The sequence below is a fragment of the Temnothorax longispinosus genome, chromosome 9 (genome assembly GCF_030848805.1).
Source record: "Temnothorax longispinosus isolate EJ_2023e chromosome 9, Tlon_JGU_v1, whole genome shotgun sequence".
NCBI classification, from domain to species: Eukaryota; Metazoa; Arthropoda; class Insecta; order Hymenoptera; family Formicidae; genus Temnothorax; species Temnothorax longispinosus.
The window spans coordinates 17044620-17063288 of record NC_092366.1 but is presented as its reverse complement, the minus strand read 5'-3'; the positions used below and the strand labels follow the sequence as shown (position 1 = coordinate 17063288).

At 41.1% G+C, this 18669-nt stretch overlaps 1 protein-coding gene across 5 annotated transcripts in view; it reads right to left on the bottom strand.

The window, feature by feature from the left end:
- Positions 1-1025: 1025 nt before the first annotated feature.
- The window catches only part of LOC139818617 (uncharacterized), a 168555-nt gene continuing 150911 nt past the window's right edge, over positions 1026-18669 (bottom strand). For 3 of the 5 annotated variants that reach the window (XM_071787407.1, XM_071787409.1, XM_071787412.1), the window contains exons 12-16: positions 17889-18038; positions 12416-12583; positions 5444-5764; positions 1646-1991; positions 1026-1165 (exon numbers count right to left, since the gene is read on the bottom strand). In XM_071787407.1, coding sequence (XP_071643508.1) covers positions 1726-1991; positions 5444-5764; positions 12416-12583; positions 17889-18038 — 905 coding nt within the window. In that variant the 3' untranslated portion in view covers positions 1026-1165; positions 1646-1725. The remainder of the gene's footprint in view (positions 1166-1645; positions 1992-5443; positions 5765-12415; positions 12584-17888; positions 18039-18669) is intronic. The other 2 variants (XM_071787411.1, XM_071787410.1) reach the window with 2 other exon arrangements.

Sequence of the window (18669 nt, the reverse complement as noted above, 5' to 3'; positions counted from 1 at the left end):
GAGAAGTCGCAGTGCTCGCAGTGCACGACGACGTAGCCGTTACCTCGGCAGAGCTCGCAGATCGGGCTCTCGCGGTCTGTGAGCAGATCGGCGGGTTAGCTCGACGGTTGTCACGCGCGATCTAAGATCGTCGCCTGATCGAGGCGATCTCCGAGCAGCGGCAGTCGCCTCGGAGATCGCGCGAAGCGTCAGCGAGAAGTGCGGATGCAAACAGCGGCCAGATAATCGGGAAGAATATGCGGGGTGCATGCGAAGAAATGAAATGGAAAGATGCTACTATAGTTTTTCAAACACAGATAAGAGAAGAGAGAGCGGAGATACTCTCCTAATCTACTAAAGTTGTTTTACGAGCATTTACTACCTACGTTAAGTAATAACATCCATTCTCGTAATACAGGATTAAAAGGTTTCAAAGGTTTCAAAAGACTCAAAGGTTTCAATAAAGATTTGCAGTCTAATAACAAAAAAGGATTAAACTGAAAAAGGAATTTTTTTGTTTAGAAGAAGAAAGAGTTCTAGATTGGAATGCAAGTGCGTAGACCGGAAACGTCGTGTATACCGGACAGTGGGGAGACATCGGATCGTCGGGGAACATCAAGGCCATTCAAATTAATTAAGCAAAGCGAACGAACTTGCTCAATCCTCGGACCAGAACTGGTCGAGGTACTCGCCTCTGTCGACGTCACCTCGATCGTCCGTGTCCCTGGCGGTCCATCCGCGTCGCTGCTGCTCCTGCTGCGTCCGGTAGGATCGAGGTGACGTTATCGGCACCGATTGCTCCAGATCGCGGTACGATCGTGGCGACGGCGTCTGCGCCACGCGATCCTGATCGGGACGGTACGAGCGCGGGGAGGACAGCTTCACTGGGCTTCTATAGGCACGAGAGGTTCCCGGCTCCTGGTGCCGATCGTCCATACGCTCCTCCACGTATCTGCCGGCGTGCGAGTCAGGTGTTTGCGGTTGGTAGGTGCAGGTGTGCGTCTTCTGATCGCACTCGCTGCACAGCAGCAGATTCGATTTGCTGCCGGGCTGCGAGACGTAGCCGTTGCAGGTACCGTAGTAACGCTCGTCCTCGTCGCTCTCGAACAGGTGCTGGCTCAGGCTACCGATCGACTTCGTGTCGCTGAAGACCCTCGCTTCGTCCGGCTCCTCCTGATCGCCGTACCTGCAAAAGCCGGATCATCGGACACATTATACGTGTGTGCAGTTTGATTTTACAAAACTGAGTATGCATACACAGAAAAAAGAATATTCTTGAAAATATCTTTAGTTTCAACGTGGAAATCTTGAAATAACATTATATTGCGTTAAACGGAGAGAACTTGCTGAATAAAGTCATTTTATATAGCTCAACTAAGAAAAAAAGTTGAAATAAAAAATTCAAATTCTTATAAGAAGATTATAAAATGTGTATATACGAAACAAAGAGCGCCTTAATTTGAGTATATATAAGTTTTAATTTAGCACTTAATTCTTTTTTTCTGTGTATAAAAGAAAAGAAAAGATATATGCAAATATATCGTAAGACGTCAGCAATATTGCCGCTGGAATAACTGACCGTAATAATGGAATATAAAGAGAAATAAAATAATACAAGACGCGAGAGAGAAAAAATATATAAAGTATAATATAATGAGATAAATACCTAGGATCAGCGGCTCCGACAATGAAGTGGCGTATCCGCTCGATCTTGGTCTTGCCGCGCTCTCGCGGCATTGTTTCTCGTTAAATAATGCTCTCCCGATTTCTCTCATTGTTGTCCTCGACGCTCGAGGTCGAGCTCGCCCCGCAGATCTGCATCTCGATTTCGGCCAGCCGATGCTCGACCTCCCACTGCTGCTGATTGAGCTTGATGCTCATCGTCGCGTTCTCGGTCTCCAGGCATTTCAGGCGCTCGCGGAGACGCTGAATCTCCGCCAACAGAGCCTCGTGAGTGCCAAACAAGGGTGTCGTACCCTCGCTCACCAGCTGCGTCGTGCTGTTAGTCATGCCTGAAGCAAGACAAGTCGTTTTCACTCGATATGTAGGTAGCAAGTGTTCACATCTCTTGCGAAATTTATCTTCCGTATTCTTGTAATAAACAAACATGTCCGGAAGCTTAATAATATAATTTAATAAATCATACGAAAGCGAATAAATAAACAAACAAACGCCCAATACGATTTCGTGTCATTACAACCCTGGTGGAAAAATGTCACAGAATTTTTTATACTTATTATTAATCAAAATTTCTTATAAAAATTTTAAGACTTTCTCAGAATGCTCAGAATTTTTCAGATTTTTTATACAAATTGAAATGTTTTTCAGAAAAACTCGGACAAAATAATAATAAAATATTTCAGATTTTTCTCTCTCTCCCGCCAACACATCTTTATGAAAATCTGCGCAATTTATCAGAAATTTTTATACATACAGATACTGAAATATTCCGAAAATCCTCATCCAATTATTTCTGAAAGATCTGAAAAATTTTATATATTTCTTCATAATTTTTTCATAAATCTAAAATATGATAAGTTCCTAGAAACTTTCTGAGAAGATATAAGAAATTTTTTCACCAAAGAATTGGTCAATAATTTATTCTCTATCCATTTTTATTTAATATCTATGTCTGTGTCTTCCATTTAATGTGGAGATCGCGTTTCAGTGAGGTATATTTAGCTTTACATATATATTATGTATATGAATACAAAGTTTTGTCTTTCAGCCAGCTGCTCTATTACAAGCGCGCGCGCAATTATCAATCGTTGAAAGTTAGATGAGAAGCTTGGAAAGAGCAACAAACGAGTTCCGCACTTAACAGAGTACCGCCGGCGAGTACGAATGCGAAATGGAATCCTCGAGCGCATCCGCGTGGGTCTTTGTGATTCACTGATGTTGATTAATGCGCGCGATTAGTATTTCTCTCTCGCAACAGTTGCACTAGCGCGATAATAGAATTCGCATACAAGATGAACCGCGTCTCTGCCGCCGGTCGCGTCGCGCGGGGGTTGATACGTACGAGAATTAGCATTAGCAAACTGCTAACTAATTCACGAACTGCCACCGTCTGGCCATTCAGAAACCCTATTGTCTAGAGACTCGTCTTGATCGTGTCACTCCTCGCGTCAACATTCGCAATTCGGCACGGGAAATTGGACGGGACTGTTTCGAGAGGATTCGCTTTTCCATTTTAACGTACCCCCCAGCGGAGTGGCGATTACGCGCGGTGATATTTCGTCAGTTAAATCGCACTATCAGTACGTTGTCGATTCGCATCCGATTTGTTATCGCCCCGCAGCGAAGTCTGTCGCTTTAATTGCTGGGGAGGTAACCGCTCTCTCCCCCCTTTAACGTGTCATATCGCGTTTTATTCATATACACGCTTTAAACGGAAACGCTCGATTACCAGTGGAATTTTCAGCGCGCAAAAGGCGGGAGGGGGTGGGTTTTATTCCCCAAACGACATATAAACGTCGGCAGAAACACGTTAAAATCGTTACTACCCTATCGTATCTATCGGGGTTAATGGTCGGGGCCGCTATTTTACGAGTGGCGCCGAGCGTCGCTCGTCATTCATTATCCCCCGCGATATTTCTGAATTTACCTTTTTGCCGTTTTACGGCCGCGCGATAAACGCGCGCGATGCCGTATTCGCGCGACATCACGCTCGCGCGTTATTCACGTCCGGTTAGATTTGATTTGCAATGAGAGAGATCGCGCGTCCCGCGGAATTCTAATCCGATCGCGAGCCGAGATTGCGACTGAATCGGCTCGTTCGTTTAGCGAAGGCGCGATAAAGTCTCCTTCCGGGGACGTGCACAATGCTGCACGGTTCATCAATCTTTTTCTTTCATAAGTATAGTGATAAGCAATTAAAGCTCATTCAAAATACGACGATTAAATTTGCCGAGATAAATGAATCGTATAACGATAAACAATATAATGCATTTCTAGGAATATCATGAATGATGACAATTTCTATAATGTTGCGGAGAATCTGGGCTTTGTGTGTGCACACGCGCGCACGTGTAGGTATGTGTGTGTGTGTTTCAGAGTCTTTTGTTCTGAAAATATCTCCAGGATGGAACTTATTACAAAACGTTCAATCGAACGTAACGACATCGATGGTTTATGGTACAAACATTACGCGGCCTTTCTAAAAAAGCTTTTATGGAACGTGAAATATTGATGACTAGAAAGTGAGATGAGAGGCTATGAAGGTCTTCCTATTCTCTCCGTGTTCGCGCTTCACTTAATCGCGAAGTCTTACAGTCTATAAGAAACTACGGTTTTGCGTCAGCAGTTTGCGCGAACATGGCACACACCATCGCGCGTCCCGTTATCGGCAATGATTTATATACCCCGGTATAATACTATCGCAGACGAATCGGCCGCAGGTAGCGATCGATGACATTTTTAAAATAAATCTGATATGAAATTTGTCCTACGTAGGCAAAACGAATTTACGAGATATCAAACGCGATTGCGGGGATAGGATAAAATTTTCACCGTGTTTCCAGCATTTTATCGATGATACAATTTACGTGATTACTCGATGTTTCGAGTGCTTACAGAAATATCCGCTGCTTTTCATAAATCATTATATTGAATCCACTCGGCGGATAAATTCACTTATTTTACCTATACTTCTATAATATTTCCTATTTATTTTATTAAAAACATATATCTTTTTCTCGAAGCATTTATTATTCAGTATAATAATTATAAATTAACATCGTTATTTTTCATTTGATGGTTCAAATGTCTATCGATCCGCTTTAGCTATCGTTTTTTTTAGAGATACGTGGCACAGTATTATAGTTAATTAAATTTAATTACAGCCAGTAGTTACAGTCACCACTGGTAAGACCGTAAGAGGATTACGAATTGCGATTTCTGATATAAATATACCAGTTATATGTGGAGTGTTGTGATATAACAATATAATAAATAGAAAGATTTATATCCATATAATATATAAAATATTTATATTTATCTCATCGTCAGAATCCATTTTAAAACGTGTTGGAAATTTCAACATTTCTTGGGGAAAGGAGGCAGAATCCTATTAACTCGGGCGAAATTCTGAGAAAAGAAGTGAATGAGGGAGGAAATAATATATGTGTTCTGCGAATAACGTAGGGATACTATTAATCGCTATGTAAAAGACTGTGATTGGACCAAAGATTGATGGTTTATAGAATTAGGGAGAAGTAAAGGAGAAATAATAGATAACATATAGAATGATGAATTAGATAGGGTTAAAGGTAAGGTGTTGAAATATTTATAAAAAGAGAAAGAAGCTAAAGCAAGGAACAGCAGATAGGATTAAGTATGGCCGCATGGATAGTATAAGATGGTATAAGTGAGTTAAGTTATTTATTGTAAAGTCCACTATTTGGGATAAGCTGAAGTTAATAAAGCTTGATTGATTGATTGAAGCGGGTGAGGGGGAACTTACCGGAGTGGGTGGATTGCCTGCCGATGGAGGCTTGAGTGGCGGCTGACGGAGGCGCCCTGGCCGTCTGGTCCTCGCTGCTGGGGCCGCTGCTGGCCCCGCTCATCGGGCTCTCCGTACCCCTGGGCACGTTGTTCGCGTCAGTCAGCGTCGCGCCCGGCATGGTGCGAGTCGTCACCGGGCTCGGACTCGGCGAGAACAACGAGGCGGCGGTCGAGTACGCGTGGGACTTGAGGTCGATCGGAGACACCCACATATCCTCCAGCGATATGCGGCCTCGCGATTCCACCAGACCGGGCGTGCTCTGGCACCTGCCCATGGCAACTGGAAATTCACTTGCTTTAGTAACAGCGATGATTCCACTGTGTGGGATCATGATGATTCTATCAGCTCTATCAACAAAGTTATTAAATTATTTATCCGCGTTAAAACAATTTTATGTCGTTCAATATTCTCCAATATGAATTTATATACTTTGTATTGGCTCTTTATTAATCAATATCTCTATAACATTCCTAATAAATATGATCTCTGAAAATAAAAGCAGCAAATTTAAATTGATAGCAGAGGATTGAATACTCTTCTTTCTATTTGCTATAAAAATTATGAAAGAGCTTATTACATTAAGAGAATTATTCGTCATTGTAGGATGGAGTCGCGACAGGGAAGGAATGCAAATATGCGGTTTCAGCAAAAGAAGCTTAAGAGATGGAACGTGGATGGGACATGTTTAACGTGTTCTATTTCTGGAAAATCGTTCTGTGTGCCAACAAAATTAACATGACAGTTTGAATAATTCCGCACAAATTCACGTTACCTTAATTAACGTAAAATAGTAATACTAACGCGTTTCGTTCACGGATCCCCGAGTTTCATCAAACAGTTTCAAATCTGTTTTTGCGCGCGGGGCTTTTATTTGAAAAACCGCGACGAACCGATGGTCCGAGAAATAGAGAATCGCGACATTATCGTCGTCGCTGTCGTTTTTTTCCATCTTGCCGTGGAAGTGAAACCGCGACGCGTTGTCGCGCACGAAAAATTCAACCGGAGTGTCGCCAGAATTTACGAAATATCGCGAAACCCACGGGGAGAAATACGGGACGAGAGCCAGCCGTTTGTTTAGAATATATCATTCATTCGCAATGCGGAGTTATCCATGCATTGTGTGTTTACGCACGTCGTGCCCGATACGATCCGTACGTGCTCTCGAATTTCCGCTTTTGGGGCGCGTTGACATTTAATCGACGCCGACAGTATCCAGTGGCATCAATGGTACGCCATTTCACTTTGATGCGAATCCTTCGATCGTCGAGCGGAATTCACGATCCTTGAGCTTGTTACGAGTTTCCGCCTTGCGACAATGTCATTGTCGATGCGCGAAGACGTTATTAATCGCTAAAGACATTCGGCCGATTATGACGAAAGTCTGCTTTAGACGGTTATAATTAAAAGTCATAATAGAATTTTATAATTGTACATTTTCTACAAAAAGCATACAATTATAACAAGTATCTGAAAAGTGTTTAAAGAGAATCCAAAATGTATAATTTTAATAAAATGTATATTAAAATACACGCATGGTATGTATCACAATATACACTACAGCATTACGGATCGTTTAAAGAAGGCTTTAACGATATCCATTCGTATTTATGTAAAACGGATATTCGCGGGTCGAAAGATGCGGATTGTAAAACAGCAAATTATGCAAACCAACGAATTAAAAACGTATTTGTGCATCGTACTCGTAAACATTTCTAGTAAAAAAAAAAGTTTTAATAACACGACTAATCGTTATGTGAAACGCGTGGGCTCGGGTCACTTAAATTAAAAATCCTTCGTAATTAAAGTGACCTTTAAATATCACGGCATGGGAGGTAAATCGCGGATCAAGACGCTAATAGCGGACGGCAAGCCCAAAAAAAATTGTTATTTTCGTGACGCACGAGACGCGATTCTTTGAAGCTATTTCAATTAGAGGTCTAACAATAAGCTGTTCATTTATCGCAGGCGTGTCTGTATACTACCTTTTTCGCGCAGTTTCACTCCGTCAAATGTCTGGCTCTCCGTTGATCCGCAATCCGCAAGGAATGACGTGTACTTCTAAACTCGTAACGTCACAACGGCGACATGCCTTTGTTCAATTTTATGTTAATTAGGGGGACGTTGCACCGATAACGGCGGCGGCCGGATCGATAAGCCGGCGGATCTCGCTCTCGGCATCGCCTACACACCGCGCGGGGCTCTTCCCTCCTTTCCCCATAATTCACCACCGTAACTCACGTTACGCATTACACTTATTACAGCGACCTAATTTCCCATACGTCATCCCCCGTAGCGACGTAAAAGTACATTTGCCGCGCGCGACGGGATGAGTGTCGAATGAAAGTCCGTCGCTCTGATGGTGATGAATGGCTCGAAAAGTTTATAAACGAAATAAATTTCAGCGACATAAGCGTATTACCGGAAAACACGGCGATAGCTTGCGTTCTTAGAAAAGAAGCGGGGCGGCATCCCTCAAGGTGTGCCCGAGTAGAATATCTCGTTTTATTCAACGCTGTTTTTGTCGCTGAAGGAGGTTGCTCTTAAGGAGAACCAGAAATGTTAAGAATTGCATCATAAAATTTAAAACACAAGTTCTTTTATGAATACACAGTAAAAAATCGTGCGTCCAAATGTTAAAATTTTCTTGTGTTACCACAATGATTGATTTGACTATTATTTCAATGTAAAATTAACATACAACAGCTATGTTATTATTTTCGTAACATTTTCATGTGTTATATTAATGTCAACGTGATAACTTAACACTTTATGTATGTCATTAGAAATTAATATTATTTTGAGTTCTTTTAACATAATTATTTCAAAAAATCAACACGCCTTAAATTATTTTAACATAAACAAAAGTTAAAGTAAATCTTCAAATAATCGTAAACTTTGACATACAAAATAATCAAATTTACTACAACCAAATGTTCAAAACAACATTTCTCTTAAGTTGAAATAACTATCGTTTATTCAAATATGTTATATCGACATTTTTTACAAGTTATTTTAACATTATACTTAAAGTTAAAAGAACAAATATAAATGTAAAATATAGTGTCAATAAATTAACATTTCTAATTTGTCAACAAGTAACACACGATGAATGAGTTATTTTAACTCAAAATTAGAGTGGACTTTCTGGGACATTTGAAAAATGTTACGATTAACATTTTTTTTTTACTGTGTAATGTGAATTTTTCGTAAATTTTTCACCGGTTGGTCTTCAAGGACATTTATAACAAAGTTCGATTTTTTAATTTCGGGTTCTTAATATACTCGATGCTGCATGTCAATTATTAATAAAAATAACTGTCAAAAATGTTAAAAACTGAATAATATAAAAAATATCCTACTAAAAGTAACAATAAATGAAGGACATAAATATAAAATCTTTCTCAGGCCGGAAAGAGAATAATGTCCGTTTAAAATTGTATGAAGTCTCAGATTTTACGACTTCTGTAATATTATCAAATGTGTGAAATAACTTTTTCCCCCGACGTTTTATTTCATCTTTTATACTTAAAAAGAGACAGCCTTTAACTTCTCATTGCGAACAGAATCAGATACCTTCTTTTCTATTAATTCGCCTTCTGGAATTTATGGCTGAAAGAACAATGGTTCTCGGCGACGCCCCTACATGTATATCCGCACATATTTTGTCAGAAAACGGAAAGTAGACCGGAGAGGTTGTGCTCAAACCGTGTACACGCGCCGACCTATGGACCGAAGCTGATACCGCCATATCGCGGTATTCTGACCGCTGTTTCCGCGCATTTCGGATCAACGAGACACCCGGAAGGAAAGAATTGCCGGGATCCCTACTGCCATTTATCTCCATCAGCGTGGCATCGACTTTCGCCTCTGAGTACCCGCGCCCCGTACGTTCTTCGCGCTTTTACGTATACGTCGGGAATTAGGTCACGAAAACATTTCGCATGCGGATGAGTAAATCACGAGATAAAGACATCCTCCGAGATAGCGCGGTGTTCGCCGTTGCCTATTTAGCGTTAAACGCGACCGCCTAATTTCCATCTCACGTTTACCCTGCGTGCGCTCCTCGCATTAGGCAAATGAGACGTATGAGGGAAACATGTAAAACAGTGGCGACGGAATTTGCAGTATATGCGGCGCTGAATACCTTGAATCGAGCACGATTTCTCTACGTAAAAGTAAAATTTGCGTGTATAAACGCTTTACAACACGTACATAATATATGTAAAATCTAAACATTTCTTAAAATAACAAATAAAAGCGATAAAAATATATTTATATTATATTTACGCATTTTGTAATAATTGAAGAAAAGTTAATGAATAAAACAAATTTATTGCAACAAATGTGTTTTAATTAATTAATATCCTCTCCTTTTCAAACTCACACTAAGATATTTCATTTCCCAACTCCACCTTAAGTTCGACAAGACGTGCGCTCGCTCATATATAGAGCAACGTAGCCACATTTGGCGTTAAACGCGCAAGTTCCGCGCCGCTCTGGATTATATCTTTCAAAAGCTCGACCAAAGTTCAACGATCGAAGATTCTTCGAGACATTAGTGGCGCGAAGATATCGAGGATCACGTAGCGCGGCGGTGATCTTTGAAAGGACGCAGCGAGGCGAAGACGCGATTTCGTTGCGCCTCGTTCAAAAGATTTTCGTCAGCGTACACTGGTAATAGGCGTAGCGGCGAGCTGAGGAATTTAATTAATTAATCCCGCAAAGCAGCCACCCTTCGCTCACCCTATGCGGTAGTACAAGGTGGCGAAGTTTGCTGCTGCCGGTTACGCGCACCAAACTTTCGAGCGCGCGGGCGGGGCATCGTCATAGAATTGCGCGGCAAATATAATACAGTCGCTTATCCCTTGCACAGCTTCGGATTCCCCGGTCCGTAAGAGAGAAATAAAATTGTTCTCTGTTGAATGGAGAGTGGTTGAGGTTTTATCTGTATACCCCCGCGGCAAAGGTTCAGACCGTTTTTCCTTTGTGGAAGACTCAAACGGGGAAGAGGTAGCTTAATCTTACCGCGGCGATCTTGTCGAGTAATATCGAGCAAATTAAATTTATTTAACTCGCAGCAATTTTGCGGGTTTTATCCGATTGCGGATTAAATGTGTAATCGAGTCTCGCTTCAGTAATTTTTGAGAGACATATCTAGACGATAGACGGTTAAAAATTCCACGTACTTTTCGACGTCGCGTCTTTTCGACATCGTGGATATTTGTCAGCGTCAAGTGATAAGTCGACTTTTTGAAAACTTTCCTGTAAAGGGTATATACCTTCAAAAACCGGCTTTTCATCCACGACAGCCCACTTGCATTAGACGCTCGTTACGTCTGCAGAAGAAACGAGAGGGAGAATTGCGCGGGGTAGAAGGCGGAGAAGAGTTACCGCGAGCGTTTTTTTAAAGCAAAAATTGAGGTCGGAAAGAATATTTTGAAACGACAGTTTTTTGGGAAATAAAAAGACGAGCGATATGAGATAGACTTTTATATCATCCAGCCCTCGAGGCAGTCGGCAGTGAATACAATATTCTTTTTTTAGGCACGAGCATGTATTTTACCACAGTCGTCGCACAATCCGAAAAAGAGAAACAGAACAGAATGGGGACATTTTTTTGACTTCGATCGTCGCTTTATTAAACTTTAACGCTATTTTTTGTTACATAATAAAATTAAAATTGAGAAAAATATGAGAAAATTAATATCGATCTAGCAAGTGAATAAAAAATTAATTCACGTTTTTGCTAAAGAAAACTTTAGTGGCAGTTAATCGAATAATAAAAAAAATTATCAAAGCTTTAAGAGTGGAAATATTTGTCGAAATCTTTTCTCTTAAAAAGTTGGAATAAAACTTGGCCATTAATTTTAATAATAAAAAAAAAAAAATGTTCGCAAGACGGAAGAGACTTGAGTTTCGTCGTTAGTCGCAAAAAGTAACGAGCTCTAAAATAAGTACTACGGCTGTCGAATCTGCAGCCGTCTTCTCGGGGATGTCACTCGAGAATACGATACAAGGTATCCGTTTCAAAGACATCTTTAACGGCTATTATGCTGGAAACTCCAGTCTACTGCGTTCCACGACGGTTAATTCGTTAATGCGCCGTAACAGCGACGAGGATATCTTGATGGAATCCCCCCCCCATTCTTGGCCACGGTTCGAAGTTCTCAGTTCTCCGGATGGCATCCGCGCCCCGAAGAACTTACCTTGCCGTGGGCGCGTAAACTTCCGCGAGTCTAGCTATTTTAACGATGGTAACGAGGGAAGTTCCAGGCATTCGGGGCGTTTCGGTTGTGCGCCAAGCTGTTCGCAAGACGCGTCGCGTTCGCAGTCGTATTCGAACCTGTTCACTCGTCCTCCGCGCAACTCCGAGGACGAGTGAATTGAAATGGAGTTTTAAGCGTATTTCCGACGCGATACCAATTTTCGCGGATGTAGCGCAGCTCGCACGATCTTTGAACCGCTCGCGAAGCACGCCCGAGACAGGCATGAAGAAAGAAAAGCGAGCCGAATTATGGAAGGAAGCGCGACAGCAGTTCTTCCGAATGCCGATAGTTAACACGAGCTTTCCCGTTAAAGTTTCATCGAATAAAACGAGAAAAAAACATCGTCGTAATCAGCTAATTCGCGCGAGGATAACTAATAACTTTTACAAATCTGATTTCTTATCAGCCGTTACCTGTAAGATCTAAGTTGTGCAGTCTGGGAAATTTGGTTGAGGTATCTTTAAGAGCTTTTTAACTTTTAACTCGAGGAGAATTTCGAAAGTCGTTCATCCGCGCGCGCGAGCGTTTCGAGAGGGGTGCCTCATCGATTTGCCCTATCTATCTGGCGCCGTTAAAGAAATATGATAGCTGTTTGTATATACTTGATGCGCGAGCGTAAACGAGATAGAGAGAAAGAGAAAGAGAGAAGGTAGGCTCGACTCACCTTTCTCCAGAGGAGCTCTCTTGTACTTCTCCAGCCTCTTGACTGCGATGGCTTCGAGGCGCACCCTGGCAGCCGGATACTCCTTGAGCACGTCCCACATGTCCTTCTTGCTGAGGACGAAGAGGTCCGAGTAGCCGACCGAGCGCACGCTGGCTGTTCGCCGGTTACCTGCGTCGATGTAGCCATTTATTGGTTATCGGGATGCATCAAGCTTTCTTATGTAACCGCACCGTGATCGATCTCTCGATCGTTTCCCGCCGCTTTTTATCTACAGCCGTACTCGCTATCATTTTCCCGATTCCTCGGATATGCACGTGGTTCCGACCGCGTCCATGCGCGAGCTATCTCTTTAAGATCCCTTTTACGTCGTTTCGTACCCCGTAAAAGCGCAGTAATTTTGATTAATCAGATTCGTTACGGTTCAGCGTTCTTTGCTAATTGATCGCTAGGTCGCTCGGCTCGTTTCCCCGACTTTTTCAGAGAGAGGCATTTAATCGTCCGGCGTTTGTTCGCTGATAAATTGATGGATAATGGGCACGAATTAATTGTTCCACGGTCTGCCGTATTTATCCGTTTCCGAGCGTGTTTTTTTTCCACACAGTTGCAGCTTTTCGCAGAATGGAATGCGGTTGGCTTCCGGCAGAGGGGGGGAAAAGAAGAACTCCGCGCACAGACTAGGCTAATAAAGTAGTTTACCCAGAATGTGATAATGACGGCGGCCGAGCCATTGTTTACAACTTTAATTGGTGTCAACGATATTTTATATGCCGGCGTAAAAGGGCGCGTAATTAACAAGGTAACGAAGAGCGTAATTGCTTCAGACTACAGACGTGCGCCCGCGGTCTGAAACGTAGCAATAACAGAAGCTACCGTGCAAACTTTATAAATTTCCGGGGAAGATTTAACCGTTAGATAAATGTTATGTTCGGAAGTTCCGCTTCATTAGTATGCTACGAATGGCACCTGAGCCGTAATACAAATTGTAATAATTAAGCTTAAGGCGACGGAGGAAATTCTTTGCAGTTGATTGAAAATTATACTTCCGCGTCCGTGCTGAAGCTTCACCGTGGCAAAATTGTAGCACGTGGCAACGTGCACAACTCGCGTCATATATTACTCAGAAAGTTTTCATATTTCGAAGGGAACGAAGCCGCTCTCAGCTTCTCGTTCGCTCTCGGTCGAACACGCTCAGAAACATTAACCGTATATCGAAGATAGAAATTTAACGAATGGGAATTCTATATTCCTCGAGTATCTGAATTATTTATTTCGAGCAGCTTTTTCGCAAATAAACCCCGACATGAAGGATATAAGTCGCCTAAAAGCATTTTACTTTGTCAGAATTCGCGGGATGTTCGAGTAAGATGATATCTCGCTGCTCTTTCGAATGTCGCGTATCTATTACGTTATAGTTTAAATATACGATTAGGCGAGTATTTTAACGAGACGGCGGCGGTACTAACTTTGCGATTGTTACTCGACTGCGGTACGATCGGACGGTGATTTTGTTGTACGTTCTTAGCGGAGGATTAATTGACAGTGTTGTCTTTACGATAATGCGTATAATAAGCAGGCGACGCAAATTTTACGTTACTTCCTTTGGTATTGTACATCTTAATTTTAATAAATGTATACCTTATGTAGAGATACGTTTGCTGTAGTTTCTTTCGCATCGGTTTTCTTTCATCATCGTTGTTAGATTTTACTTGCAATAAGTTATAATATATTTACAATGGACAATATATCAATGCTTAATACTGGATATATATGTTTGAAGGGAGTTAGTCTATTTTGCTTTATCCTGTCAATGATTTCTTCTCTTTACGTGTAGCGAAAGCAAGTTCGGCTATCTTCCTTCATAAATAAATCAAGGTAAGCAAAGTTATACTGGACGTTTCAAAAAGTTAGCTAAGATAAAGGACACTAGAAACTACTGTAATCAATTTGTACGTATACATATATATATATATAGTATATATATATGTGTGTATAAATATATATATATATAAATATATATATTGTGTGTATAAATATATATATATATATATAATTATTGATAATAATTGGCGGATCTGAATGCAGGTCAATATATATGAAATCAGCACGCATCACAGCAGTAAAAATTACAATCATCAATAAGAGCCTACATCAGGGAGTTAATGGCGATTGTGAGAAAGATACGTGAAATGGTGCAATGAATAGTAACATGGTAATATCGCGTGAGAATGGAGATGCTCGATCGTAGGAAGCATTTGTAAACGGCTGTGCAATGATAAATTCTCATAGGCAATCGAACACCTGTGTTAGAGCCATAAATAACCGCCATCAATTTAAACAAGCGGATAAGTCCTTTACAAATGCCGTCCCTTCAGCCATAATAGATAACAATTAATAGATATGCAAGTATAAGAAAAAGAAATGTAACAGTCTCAGCGTGATGTTGCAGCACCGATTGTATGAGAATCAAAGATTATGATGCTGAAAAAGGCGCGACTAAAGAAATGGATCCAAATCGACCCAGTTCTAAGCCATTTCCTCTAATAGAGCTACGAAAGCGAAATAGAAATTGTGAGCACGACTGACTAAAAATATGATTCATCAAAAACCTTATCGACCGGTACGCCTTGCGAGGGGCTGAGACCCCGTTCGCTATTTCGTCCGATTGGCACACTTACACGTATCTTCGAATAAAAAAAAAGAGAGGGCTAATGAATAATTTCGATACGTTATCGACGATTCGGTCTATATCTGATCTCTTTGGCCTCTTATTCTTCTCTCGGAAACGCGAGTGTCGCCCAAAAATTCGCGGTGAGTCCGCGCCGTAAAGAAAAAGAGGAATCTCTCAATCGGATATTTTACGACGTGTGTCATAATTCGGTCGGTCGTTCCGGTCGATCGTAAATAAAAAAACATAAAAATGAAGTACAGTAGCCGTGAGAAATACTGAAAAAGGGTGGAGACTAAAGGGCAATACGTGTCACGGGCCTTATTCAAGATGCGTCGACGGTCTCGCAACGACGGACTCCGCCGCGAAATTCAATTACCCGTTACTGTTTACTAGATAAGCAGAGTATTATAAAATTTCTGATTCAATGCAAACACAATACGGAATTCAAATGCGATTGATACCGCTCGCACGAATTGAAAACGCCCGCGGAATCCACGCGGCAATACCTTTCTGGAACGGGCGCCCTGTTATCTACGAGTAACAGCGTATGAAAGGCTGTTTACACTTTCGCGAGACAATATTGCCCGGGTTTTTTTTTTTCGTAGATACAATACGTAGCGGAGTTACAGAGCTTGTGTTTGCTAAAAAGATAAGCTGACATAGCCGCCGGTATATATAAGAGGTAATTTCTTTTTCAACACGGAGAAAATTTTATGTTAAATTTTACTGTGCTGCCGCACCAACTGCGGACCATCAAGACGCCCAAGTTTAAATGCTATAGTCTTATAGTAAAATTACTATGTCCATAGCATTTAGTGATACGATCATAGCATTATTATAGCATTGAATGCTTCTTGATGGTCGTCTTGATGGTCCGCAGTTGGTGCGGCAGCATAGTAAAATTTAACATAAAATTTTCTCCGTGAACTATTTCATAAAAAATATGGAGTATCGCAGAAAAATTAAATTCTTTTAACTTAATAACAGCACTGGATCGAGCACTGAAAATACGGATGGAGAGAATTCAATTTATAGCGGATTAAGATCACTCAGATGGCGGCCAAAACGGCGGCTCTTATTAGCCCGAAGTTTCCTCGCGAATGCGAATGCAATGTTCGTTCGGGGAAAAAGAGAGTTTTCTGAAGGAAGTTCGATAGAAGAATAAAGTTTGTGCCGTCACCGAGGCGACTCTTTATACGCGCCGGCGGCCGTTGGGCGCTTATTTTTTCGTCTCGACGGGAGTCATTCGAAGGGAGCCGGTCCTCGAAAACAAGAATGAGACCCGCCATCGATCCCGGGCACGGACGGCTCTATCCTGACAGGCGGCGGCAATAGGATTGTCGATGCAGAGAAATCGGAGTGATACTTTTTGCATTGCCAATCCTTTTTCTTCCGTCCTCGGAGCTACGGCGAAATCCCAAAAGACGCACGAGTGATTTCGCGGCGCTTTAAGAAGCTAGCTTTGATATCGCGTTCATTAAATCGTGCAAAAAAAAATGTAAGCGAGAGAAAAATATTTTTCCCCGTTAATTTTCTTTTGTCAATTCGCGCGCGCAGCGAATGCGAATGGCTATTTCAGTTTGTTACAGTTGGTTGCCGTTCGGTCATTTGATATACAGTACCGCGCGGGTCACGAAATTAATCTAGTGAGATTTATTTGTATCGATATTTATAGAATTTTTTTGTATAAATTCTTTTATATAAAAAGATATTTTTTTCTATAATTTTCCACTATTTTCATTTGATTTCCATTTCACATTTATAGCGATGCGACACTACATTGAGACACATATAACTTCGAATTCAAATAATCAAATTTCGCAATAAATTTACGGTGACTACACATGCCATAAATTCTGCGACAAAGCCAATAATAATAGAAATATGTCCTATACAGCCAGCAAAATTGTATGGTAGATAATGCAACGTCAATCACAGTTAAATTAGATAAAGCTCGTTTTTCGGTGTGTTTGTTTGAGAAAATGTGATATCACGACTGTGATAACGGAGAGGCTCGTTTAATTCCCTGTTCATTTTATATTCACGTAAATCTAAATTTGCGTTTAATTTTGTTTCAACCGTAATTTGAAAATTATGCTTAATTTTGAAAACATCCCGGAAATAAGCGTATTAATAATATAATACGTATCTGTATTATTTCTCTTGCATGCAGATTGGAATAGTTATGAGAATTTTAAGATAATTACATTTTCGAGATTTCTGTCGGCGAAAGAAATGTACCGCTCTTAATTAAATAAATAATAATGAGGCGCACGCAAGTAACGATGTATAATTTAGTAATGTATTCTCTCTATTATAAAGAATCCTGTTGCTTTTATCCTAATTGTAATCCATAGAGAATATGGAATTTTTTTATTAAGTACAAAATTTAATCCTTTATCCTTTTTAAATTTACTTCGGCTATTTCTTAAATACTGTTTATTAATAAACCATAATTTTTTCCCTTGATGCAAAGAGACCGAAGAATTAATATTCCTACTCCTCGAAGTTAGTTTCTTTTACAGATCGGTAATCAATATATATATGTATATTTTAATCTCGTTCACCGCGCGGACGTCGTTGCATGAACGTCGATCGCGATTAAAAAAGGTGAAGATCGACAAGTGGGTCTGCGAGAAAAAGAGAGATAGTGAAAAATTGCTAGAGAGATCGTTTTTAGATCGGCTCATACCGGCTCGACGGCTTGCCCTCTCACAGAGTGGTAAGAACGTGAAACGTGAAAACGTGATCGTGAAAAACGAAGGGGGACAGCTCACGGGCCCCTGGTCCGTTTGGAATATTTACCGCACTCTTTACCTGCGGTCCCCATATTGAGAATGCTGATCTCCCCGAAGTAGGAACCCGCCTTAAGGGTGGCGAGCACCGTCTTCCCGTTGTCGGCCACCACCTGCAGTCGGCCCCTATTCACTATGTACATCTCCTTTCCCACCTCACCTGCAATCGCACAAAAGTGACGTCTAAGCGAGGTCTAATTAATTCCCGTCGACCGTTCCTATCCTTGAATCTAACTTAATCAAGGCGTTTACGCTACATCGCTGCTCGACAATCCCCCGATAACAAAGCTGGTATAAAGGAACAGCGCTATACAAGCTACAAGTCGTATTTCCCTCACTCCGAGGGATGAAAAGTTTTGCGAATGTACTTAACATAAATTTCAGTTCTTTTTATGCAGCAGCTTTTTTATGAGTCTATAAAAATAATAAGCCGTCGACGCCATTGGTCCAAGTACAGCGGTTGGTACATATATCTCAAGGTATACGACAAGAGCTGGTACCTCTCTCTTACTACGTAGAAATGTGCTCGTATCATTCCACCAATCCGACTTTTGTCATCATTAAACCACGACGTATTTTTCAGCGGAGATACAAGAATAGAGAAAAAAAAATCAAACAAGGATAAGAGTTGGAAACTTTTACAACGAACACACGCACGTACACAGACAGAACCTAGATTACCTTTTTGTCTCTTCCTAAAATGTCACACGCGGAGAAAAATATCGTTACAATTAATTGACGTTGGGAGGGATCGACTATAATAAAAAAAATAGTACAAAAGAGCGCAACAG